This window comes from Sturnus vulgaris, unplaced genomic scaffold (assembly GCF_052056855.1).
Source record: "Sturnus vulgaris isolate bStuVul1 unplaced genomic scaffold, bStuVul1.hap1 Scaffold_84, whole genome shotgun sequence".
Classification (NCBI taxonomy): Eukaryota; Metazoa; Chordata; class Aves; order Passeriformes; family Sturnidae; genus Sturnus; species Sturnus vulgaris.
In genome coordinates, this window is record NW_028276728.1 from 1,185,367 (window position 1) to 1,196,275 (window position 10,909).

A 10,909-nucleotide genomic window follows, 5' to 3' on the forward strand; every position below is an offset into this window, starting at 1 on the left:
ATGACTCCGGCTCGGCCCGGGTGCGGAGCGGCCCGTGCTGCCCCGGGGTGCACAGGGCGGAACGGACACCCGGGGAACGGACACCCGGGGAACGGACACACGGACAAACGCTCGCGGCGTTTCGGCAGCGGCAGCAGCAGGAAAGAAGCGATCCCACAGACCCTCTGCGTCCCTTCTCTTGTTCCTCGTCTCACTCTCCCGCTGTCCCACACTCTGTCGCGGTGTCCCGCAGCCTCTCCCAGTATCCCCTTGCCGGTCTCCCCCTCCCCTCTCGCTGTCCCTGTCCCGGCCCCTCCCTCTCCCCGCGCCAGGCCGGGCCATGCCCCCGCCCCACTCCCGGCCCCGGGCGGGGCTGCCCCGTCCCCGGCCCCGGCCGTCCCGCCGCGGTCTCGCCTCCGCCCGGCTCTGGCGGTATTGGCGCTGGCGCTGCTGGGCGGGCATCAGTGCCTGGGCCGGGGGCGGCATCGCCGCTCTTTGGCTCCGCCTGTCCCGAGCCCGGAGCCGGCCCCGACGCGGGGTCCAGTCCCGGCCTCGGCTCCTGCCGGGGCCCGCGGAGGACACACGCGGCGCGGCCGCTCCCGCCGCCTCCGCTGCGGCTTCCCCGGCCCGAGCTCCGCCGCTCGGCAGCGCGGCCGCCGGCCCTGAGCCGCCGGGGCCCGGGGCGGGTGGGGATGCCCGGCCCGGGACGGTCGGGGGGCGCTCGGGGGCCGTGTCTGGCCCCGGGCCGAGCGCTGACGGCCGCGTGTCGCCCGCAGGGAAGGCGCAGGAGGCCTTGCAGGAGCGGTACCGGCTGGGTTCGCTGCTGGGCAGCGGCGGCTTCGGCAGCGTCTACTCGGGGACGCGCCTCGCGGACGGCGCCCCGGTGAGTGGCGGGGCCGGCGGCGGGCAGAGGACGAGGAGGAGGAGGGCGGGGGAGGAGGAAGAGAGGCAGAGGAGGAAGAGGAGGAGGCCGGGGCGCGGCGGAGCGGAGCGGGCGGTAAGCTCAGCCCGCTGCTGCCCCTTGCTCACAGGTGGCAATCAAATGCGTGCCACGGGATGGCATCCGGCACTGGGGCGAGCTGGTGAGTGAGCGGGGCCGGCGGCCGAAGGCGGGGCGTGCCGGGCGGCGAGGAGCTGGGGCCCGGCAGGGTGGGAGCCGCCGGGAGCCCTGCAGGGAGAGCGGGCGTGGGGTGAGCGGGGCATGCGGAGCATCCCGGGCTGGCTGAGGGGTCCCAGAGCCCTGGCACGGCCTCAGCCCCACTGACGGCATCGTGGTCCTGGCGCAGCCCCACGGCGCCCGTGCGCCCCTGGAGATCGCGCTGCTGGACAAGGTGTCCTCTGGGTGTGCTGCTGTCATTCAGCTCCTGGAGTGGGTTGAGCTGCCCAGCAGCTTCTTGTTGGTGCTGGAGCGTCCGGAGCGGTGCCAGGAGCTCTCGTGTTTGCTGGCGGAGCGGAGGTTCCTGCCGGAGGAGGAGGCGCGGGGGCTGTTCCGCCAGGTGCTGGAGGCCGTGCGGCACTGCAGCAGCTGCGGGGTCCTGCACAGGGACATCAAGCCCGAGAACATCGTGCTCGACCTGGCCACCGGACAGCTGAAACTGATCGACTTTGGCTGTGGTGCCTTCCTCCAGGACACAGCCTACACGCAGTTTGCAGGTGAGCCCTCCCAGGGGATGCTCCCGGGCATCTTATGGCCCAGCCGGGCTGCAGCACCGAGGTTTCTGCCTATTGGAGCCGGGATGGGATTAATGCTTGAGCCAAGTTGATTTGGGTGGGGGTGTGAGGGGGGCCAGCTCCCAGCCCTGCTGAGAGCCTTCAGCACCCACTGTGCCCTGGTCTAGGGTTGGAGCTGGGGCAGCCAGGCCGACAGAAACCCCCATGGGGGTAGCAGAGAGGGGGCGGTCTGACTGCGTGCCCTGGCTGGTTTGGTGTGCAGGCGAGGAAGGGCTCGAACTGCACCTCTCCCTTGTTTGCCTTGGCTTACTAACATTTTCTGAGGGCCGTGCAGGCGGGGAGAAGGGTGGGTTTTCTCCACCCCTGGGTGGGTTTTTCTTTTGCGTGTCATGGTTGGGCCTTCTCAAGGCTTCTGCTGCCCTCTTCCAGCACCAGTGGCTTCTTTTCCAGCCCCGAGTCTGTACGCAAGTCCCAAGTGCTGGTGAGAGGGCAGCGAGTCACCCCGTGTGCCACTGGGGCATCCCCCACATGCCCAGGGATGCTGGGGCGAGGCTCTCGGAGCAGCAGCATCCTCCTTCTGAACTCCATCTGTATTCCATAGGAACCCTGTCCTACAGCCCACCAGAGTGGATCCAGCACCAGCACTACCACGGCGAGGCAGCAACGATCTGGTCCCTGGGCCTCCTGCTGTACCACCTGGTCGTGGGGAAGCACCCGTTCAGGAGGGGCCAGGAGATCATCTGGGGGCGAATCTTGTTCCCACGACGGCTCTCTCAAGGTGGATCCTCATCCCTGGGCAGGGGGGAATAGCAGTGCTGGGAGACAGCAGCAGGGTGTAAGCATCCTGCTCTGGCAGCTGCTGAGGAGGTGGCACAAGTCCTGCTCTCCTGCTCTCCTCCAAACAGAGAGTCCATGGGGAAGTTTAGGCACAACCCTGTGTACACCCATCATGGCCTGGGCACGGGAACGGGGTGGGGGGGAGGCAACTTCTGCAACGTACTGGTGATTTCTGGTTTCTGTCTTCAGAGTGCCAAGATGTTATTAAGAGGTGTTTGTCCATGCAACCCTTGGACAGGCTGTCCTTAGAAGACCTTTTCCGTGACCCTTGGATTCAGGGTGTTCATCTGCCCTAGAAGATGGGAGAGATCCACGTGCACAGCTGGATCCAGAGGCCTGGCAGGTAACAGCTGCACACATCTCTTGGCAATCAGTAGCAAAGCAAACCAGAGTGCCTGTAGCTCTGAGCAGGGATCATCAGAAGGGAACACACAGCTCTTGGAGCTGAGCTGGAGAGCTGGTGTGGCAAACACTGGTGGCCACCATCCCCCCTAGGTTTGCTTGTCTGGTTCATTGATGGCTGGGGCCCTGGGCAGAACACTGACAGCCTGGTCTGGCCCCCAGGGAAGGAGAAGGAGCCCCTAGAGAAGCTGTTCCAGATGGGGCTGCTGCCAGAGACACCAAGGACACTCTCAATGACAAGAATCTCTTCCTCGACGTGGCCAGCTGAAGATGATCGACTTTGATTCTGGCACCTTCTTCACAGACACACTCCACACCCAATTTGCAGGTGAGCCCACAGCCAGGGGGATGCTGCCAGATGTGGGCATGGCACAGCCTGGCCAGGCTCCAAAGGTTTCCCCAATTGCTGGGGCAGATGCAATGAATTCTTCAGTGGCTGCCAAGCTGCTTTTTGGCTCTGGGCAGCTGCTGAGGGGCTGGATGTGCCATGGCTGGCTGCAGGCTGGGCACAGTCCTGCCCTCCTGCTCTGCTCCCAGAGGCAGCAGTGACTGGGAGGTTTGTGCCCAGCTCTGGGCAGGGCCAGCATGGCCTGGGCACTGCGGGCTGTTGGGACAAGGGGGACAGGAGCCTTCAGCTGATGGGTGGTTTCTGGTTTCTCTCCTTGCAGCCGGGCTCTGCAGATGCTGAGGCTGCTCTGGGCTCTGCCAGGGCTCTGCTGGGCTCAGCCCTGGGCACGGCTGGGCCAGCCCTGCCCTCACATGGCTGTGACAGCTTTGTCTCAGACGAGCCCGTTCTGAGCACTCCACCTGAGCTTTGTGCTTTTGCAGGTGTAAGGGTCGGTCCGAAGTTCCCCTCGACTTTGCCTCCCGACCGTCGCAAGGAGACCTCGAGGACCCCCACCCAGGCTGACTCTGAACAATGGTTTACTGGCCGGGCCAGGTGGATGCTCATGACTGTGTGCTGGTGTATTGTGTTCACTGGACCGTGCTGTCGTGGCACCAACCAGAGACTGTGTTGCATCAACTGAGGACTGCTTGTCCGTACCTGTCTCCTGCAGCACCACACAATGGTCCATAAATCTTCCCACCTTTTGGCTAGAGGCCACTCGCTTTGGAGAAGGACTATAAAAGAGCGACCCTCTGGAAAAGACCCTTTGAGATCTCTCCACTGATGAAGACCCCTGAGATCTCCCCACGGACGAGGACTCGTCTATCGGATGACCCGTGAGGACGCCCGTCTCGTCTGTTGGTAGCTATTCTCCCATCCCTTCCTTTCCTTCCCCTTTCCTTATCCTGTACCTCTCCCCTTTACCGTAACTGAATTGTTGGCATTTCATGAAATGCATTGCTGTTGTTGACTAAACTGATTTTCTGTTGTTGAATAAACTGATTTTGTCCCCTGCATTTTGCCTGTTTGCACCTTTGAGATCAAAAGAACCATCACGACCCCCGCTCTGCATTAATAGCGGATCGTGACATTAAATTGGCGTCACGGACAGGATTTTCTGGCAGACAGAAGGGATGCAAGGTTGTCTGTAGTCTGTATCAGGGGAAGGAAGTCTTACTCCAGCCGCACCTAGCTGGCCACCTTGAAAGGGTGAGCCTGTCTAGAAAGCAAGGGGGGTTTTTCTGATTTCCCGCAGACTGCAGACACCTTGGTGTGGAGCATTCCCAGACTCGCTTGAGGGCTCTGTCGTCAGAATTTCACAAAAGATCTACTGGTGCAAAAGGCGGGACACTGTTGTTGTTGTTGTTGTTGCTGTTGTTGTTGTTTTTTATGATGTTTGACTACTTGGTGCAGTGAAGAGACAACCTGGTGTTTTGGTAACTAAGGAGTACCTCCCAAGTAGTTTGGTCTCTTCACCCACACAGGGAAGCGAAGGGGGGCACACAGCGAAAGCTGTTTCGTTGTGTGTGGTAACTTAAGCAATAGACCTCCCTGTTGTGGTTTTTACTTATCCCTTCACAAAATGACTGAGAATTCCACTGTAACAGATAAAACTGCATTTTATGCTCTATTAGCTAAGTATAGCGCCAGACCGTCCCAAGGTGGGGAGGAATGGGCGAACAATAATTGGTTTAATCTGGAGAATGTGATTGATAGGATATATTCCTTGCAACATGAGTCAAGGTTCAAACTGGGCAAAGATAAAACCATACTCTGCTCAGTTTTGGGAGCTTGTCTTACGGCAGCCATAGAAACTCGCTTTAAGCGAGTGAGTGAAGAAAGCACAATTATAGATTCTTTGCAAAATCTTGTTCAAATTCTGCAAAATGAGAACCACTCATTGCGAGACGAAAATCATATGCTACAGGCTGCCCTAAAAAAAGAATGTGCAAAAAGATTAAAGCAGAATGAAACACACACAGAAACAGAGGAAAAGGAGATTGTTCACATTAATCAAATTTATCCCCAAAAGGAGTTAACTGTAATGAAAAATCTTGGGGAAAACTGCTGTCCAAAATTAAGACCTATGGTTAAAACACAATATACTTATCTTGGTCCTGATGATTTTGAACCAAACATATCTACAAAAGAAATCCCATATTCTGCCACTGAATTAGCAAAACTGAAAAAAGAATATGGGCGACTCCCTCATGAAACAGAAACTGAATATGTATTTCGAGTGTCTCTTACTGGGGGAGATCAGATTAAATTATCAGAAAGCGAAGCTAGTGGGTACTGGGGACATGGAGTTTTCTTAACAACCGGAGATAAAAGCTACCCATGGTCCTTGACCCAACGTGCAGCTTTCTGGGCCGGGGGCTTAACCCCCTGGAAAGGGGAGACCCTATAGCTTTAGTTGGTACTCTCGACCAACTTTTGGAAAACATTCACAAAGCTGCTTGCTTGCAAATGATACATGAGAGAAAACTGACTACCACCTATGAATCACCTATGCAATTACCTGTAATGCCTGAAATCATGACCCCTTTAATTCGTGGTCTCCCAGAAACTCTCAAATCTACCGCAATTCTCCTTCAAAAAACTATTGCATCCATGACACCTGTAGAAAGATTAGATAGATTTCTTGGAAACTCACGTGAGCGATCTGGTTCCGTGGACTCTTTCCCTCCCTATGAAACCCCTCCTAGACGGACTCCAGAGTCTCCGGACAATAACCGTAAAATCTGGACATGGAGCGAAGTTGCAGAGGAATTGCTGAATTTCAGTAGGAAATATGGACCCGTAAAAATCCCAGAGGATAAAGTGGAGAAAACCAAAGGTGTTAGACACATCATTTCTCCTAGTAGTGATAAGCCAGAAAAGGGGAAGTTGAATACTTCCCGTCAGTACTGGTGGTCGTTGGGGTTAAAGAAACAAATTCCTAAAGATGTTATGGATGGCTTACCACTTGACAAGTTGATAAAAATTGTTGTGAATTGGCATTGCCCTAAGATCCTTACATCAAGCTCTCCTACTGTCCAGCCTAGTGCACCCCCTCCTCCACCAGTCATGGTCAGTGAGTCAAACCTAACCCCTCCCCAGATTCTGGGCAGTGAGCCAAATCAATCTCCTCTACAGGTTCTGAGAGCTGAGTCAGAGTTTCCTCCTTCTCAGTCTTTGGGAATGGAACTAAAACGGCTTCAGAAGCAGGGAAACTAGAAACCCCATCTCTCGTGGGTGAGCAGAGGGATGGGGGGGGGGAACTGGTTATTTCTTAGAGCGCTCACCAGAAACCCCAATACTGGGGACCTCCTGATAACAGCAATAGTTGGTCCTAGAAGGTCACCTGTCACTTTTGTGGTTGACACTGGAGCTCAAATTTCTGCACTAACAAGAAAAGCTGCGCAGAAATGTGGAGTTGTTCCAACGAGGAGACAATGCTTTGTCCTTAATGCCTTGGGGACCACAGAAGCTATGGATATAGCTCTGATAAAAATCCTACTACCTGGAGAAGAGAATTTGTTACTTATTAAAATTGTAATTGGGGATATTCCAAATGATTTATTAGGAATGGATGTCCTCGCTGGGAGGCAGTGGGAAGATGAGGAGGGTTGTCTCTGGTCTTTTGGCACACCACGTTTTAATATTAATCTGCTCCAAACCGCACCCTCCTTACCTTTCAGTAAAATTACTAATGTGAAACAATACCCACTTCCCACTGGTGCCAAAGAAGGAATCAAGCCAGTTATTCAGGACCTGAGAGATCAGGGAGTGATAATTGACACTCATTCTCCCTTTAACTCCCCAGTGTGGCCAGTCCGTAAACCTAACGGAAAGTGGAGGCTGACAGTAGATTTTCGCAGACTAAATGCAAACACAGATCCTCTCACAGCAGCTGTCCCAAATTTAGCTGAACTTATAACTTCAATTCAGGAGAAGGCTCATACAATCATGGCAACTATAGATGTCAAAGACATGTTCTTTATGATACCTATACAGCCAGAGGACATGGACCGTTTTGCCTTCACCTGGGAAGGACAGCAATACACCTTCACTAGGCTTCCTCAAGGCTATAAACACTCCCCTACTCTAGCCCACCATGCTTTAGCACAGGAATTAGAAAAGATACCCAAACCCGACAATGTAGCTGTCTATCAATACATTGATGATATTCTGGTGGGAGGGGATGAAATAGAAGTAGTGGGGGAGACCCAACAGAAAATAATCTCTCATCTGGAAAGCCTTGACTTACAAATTCCCCCAGAAAAAATTCAAAAACCCTCACAGGAAGTGAAGTTTTTAGGGATTTGGTGGAAAGGAGGCATGACATGTATTCCACCGGATACCCTAACTTCTCTGGATCAAATTAAAATGCCCGGATCCAGGAAAGAGCTTCAACAAGCTCTGGGATTATTAGTGTTTTGGAGAAAACACATCCCTGATTTTTCAATTATTGCCAGACCCCTTTATGACTTGCTGAGGAAAAAAGTAAAATGGGATTGGACCCCTTCTCAGGAGGAAGCACTACAACTTCTGATTTTTGAAGCAACTGCACATCAAGCCCTAGGCCCTATTCATCCCACAGATCCTTTCCAGGTAGAATGGGGATTTGCTACCTCGGGGCTATCAGTGCACATATGGCAACGGGGTCCAGAAGGCCCTACAAGGCCAGTTGGTTTTTATTCTCGTGGTTTTAAAGATGCCGAAAAAAGATACACCACCTGGGAAAAGGGGCTTTTTGTTGTTAGTATAGCTCTCATAGAAGTGGAAAAAATACATCGTGTTTTAGAAAGAGTAAAGGCAGATGCTGAACACAGGTGGTGGGATACTCTATTTGGGTGGTCACCTACTGCTACAGGTATCCTGAACAAATTGTGTCATCCCACCATTGTTCTCTTGATTTTAGTTTTAATTGGTTTTGTTTTGTCAGCAATTCTATACATCATGACTTGGAGAATAACGAAACGATTAACACAATTGGCATCTGTGACAGATATACCCAGATCGGCTATTGTTGACATCCCCAGGGTTATTGACACAAGGTTTCAGATAAAATAAAAAATGAATATTTTCTTTTTTTTTTTTTTTAATAAGAATTGTTTAATCAAAAACTTGCTTTAAAAATTGATTTATTTCTAATCAATACTGAAAAAATTTAAAGAATTGAGATCAAAAACTTGCTTTAAAAATTGATTTATTTCTAATCAAAAATTGAACAAATTGTTTGAAGTCATTAGCAATCAACAAAATTGAACATAATTAATCTGTTTTGTTTTCCCTTTTCTCCTTTTCCTTATCCTGTCCCTTATCTTTTTCCTACTCTCCTGTCTCTGTTTTTCTGGGATATGCTACCAACGGGGACGAGTCCTGAGGACACCACAACTGAAGACTTCACTACAACTCTACAAAAGGGCGCTCTTGACGACGATCGTGAGTCACGGGGTGGTGTAAGGGTCGGTCCGAAGTTCCCCTCGACTTTGCCTCCCGACCGTCGCAAGGAGACCTTGAGGACCCCCACCCAGGCTGACTCCAAACAATGGTTTACTGGCCAGGCCAGGTGGATGCTCATGACTGTGTGCTGGTGTATTGTGTTCACTGGACTGTGCTGTCGTGGCACCAACCAGAGACTGCGTTGTATCAACTGAGGACTGCTTGTCCGTACCTGTCTCCTGCAGCACCACACAATGGTCCATAAATCTTCCCACCTTTTGGCTAGAGGCCACTCGCTTTGGAGAAGGACTATAAAAGAGCGACCCTCTGGAAAAGACCCTTTGAGATCTCTCCACTGATGAAGACCCCTGAGATCTCCCCACGGACGAGGACTCGTCTATCGGATGACCCGCGAGGACGCCCGTCTCGTCTGTTGGTAGCTATTCTCCCATCCCTTCCTTTCCTTCCCCTTTCCTTATCCTGTACCTCTCCCCTTTACCGTAACTGAATTGTTGGCATTTGATGAAATGCATTGCTGTTGTTGACTAAACTGATTTTCTGTTGTTGAATAAACTGATTTTGTCCCCTGCATTTTGCCTGTTTGCACCTTTGAGATCAAAAGAACCATCACGACCCCCGCTCTGCATTAATAGCGGATCGTGACACCTGCACACCCCCATGTTCTTCTTCCTGCTCAACCTGGCCCTCACTGACCTGGGCTCCATCTGCACCACTGTCCCCAAAGCCATGCACAATTCCCTCTGGGACACCAGAATCATCACCTTTGCAGGATGTGCTGCACAGCTCTTTTTCTTTATCTTTTTCTTTTCCACAGAGTATTTCCTCCTGACCATCATGTGCTACGACCGCTACGTGTCCATCTGCAAACCCCTGCACTACGGGACCCTCCTGGGCAGCAGAGCTTGTGCCCACATGGCAGCAGCTGCCTGGGCCAGTGGCTTTCTCACTGCTCTGCTGCACACGGCCAATACATTTTCCCTGCCCCTGTGCCATGGCAATGCCCTGGGCCAGTTCTTCTGTGAGGTCCCCCAGATCCTCAAGCTCTCCTGCTCCAAATCCTATCTCAGGGAACTTGGGCTCCTTGCTGTTACTGCCTGTTTTGTATTTGGCTGTTTTGTGTTCATTGTTTTCTCCTATGTGCAGATCTTCAGGGCTGTGCTGAGGATCCCCTCTGAGCAGGGACGGCACAAAGCCTTTTCCACCTGCCTCCCTCACCTGGCTGTGGTCTCCCTGTTCCTCAGCACTGTCATGTTTGCCTACCTGAAGCCCCCCTCCATCTCCTCCCCATCCCTGGATCTGGTCCTGTCAGTTCTGTACTCGGTGGTGTCTCCAGCCCTGAATCCTCTCATCTACAGCCTGAGGAACCAGGAGCTCAAGGATGGCCTGAGGAAAATTTTAATGAATGCTGCTTGGAAGCAATAAACTCTCATCCTGCTGCATAGCTGTGGTTTTGTTACATGTATTCTCACTCTATGTCCTGTATTTTTTGGTGCTCAAACAGGTGTTACACTACTGACAGTTTGTTTGTACTGAAGTCTTTGACATTACAATGTTTAATTCAGTGTTTGCCCCTCCAGCAAACCCAGAGACTGTATAAGCCAGGAGCTATACTACCCATGTGCTTACACCAAATAAAGAACTCTGTATTGCCATGCTCCCCTGACACCTTTCCTCTCTGACTTCTCTGGAGCTGCAGGGTCGGTGCTTCTGGGCAGAGCTGGGGTGAAAAGGGAACCCCAGTGCTCCTCACTGCCTGGCAGCCCCAGGGCTTCTGCTCCAGAACCTCCCCATCCTTCTCTTCCACCCTCCCCTTCAGAGCCCCTGGGCTGGTTTAAGGCCTCAGGGCTCTCTCAGCTCAGTCCCAGTCCTGCTGTGTGACTGTCCAGGGACTGCAGGCAGGGACAGGTCGTGGGCACTGCAGGGACAGAGCTGGGCTCTCCAACAACATTTCCATCATGCAAGGGCATCTCCCCAGTGCAGGGCCTGAAAGCTTCAATCGCCTTCCCAGTTTGCTCTCATGGATGTTCCCAACACAGCGCCCTGGAGAGGAGAGCAGCAGTGACCAGCACAAGTGTGGCAGTGTTCAGGGTGGGGCTGTCCCAGCAGTGCCCTGGCAAAGCCAGCGCCGCTCCCAGCAGTGGCCTCTCACCCCAGGGCACAGAGGTTGTTCTTCCCTCCCTG

General features: G+C 53.2%; 1 protein-coding gene across 1 annotated transcript; it reads left to right on the forward strand.

Moving 5' to 3' along the window:
* Positions 1–2,783, forward strand: LOC148217436 (serine/threonine-protein kinase pim-1-like). The gene is made up of 6 exons (XM_088158626.1): positions 1–20; positions 730–862; positions 1,011–1,061; positions 1,266–1,632; positions 2,252–2,428; positions 2,677–2,783. Exons 1-6 carry the CDS (start codon positions 1–3, stop codon positions 2,781–2,783), a joined length of 855 nt encoding a protein of 284 aa, XP_088014752.1.
* Positions 2,784–10,909: the final 8,126 nt, after the last annotated feature.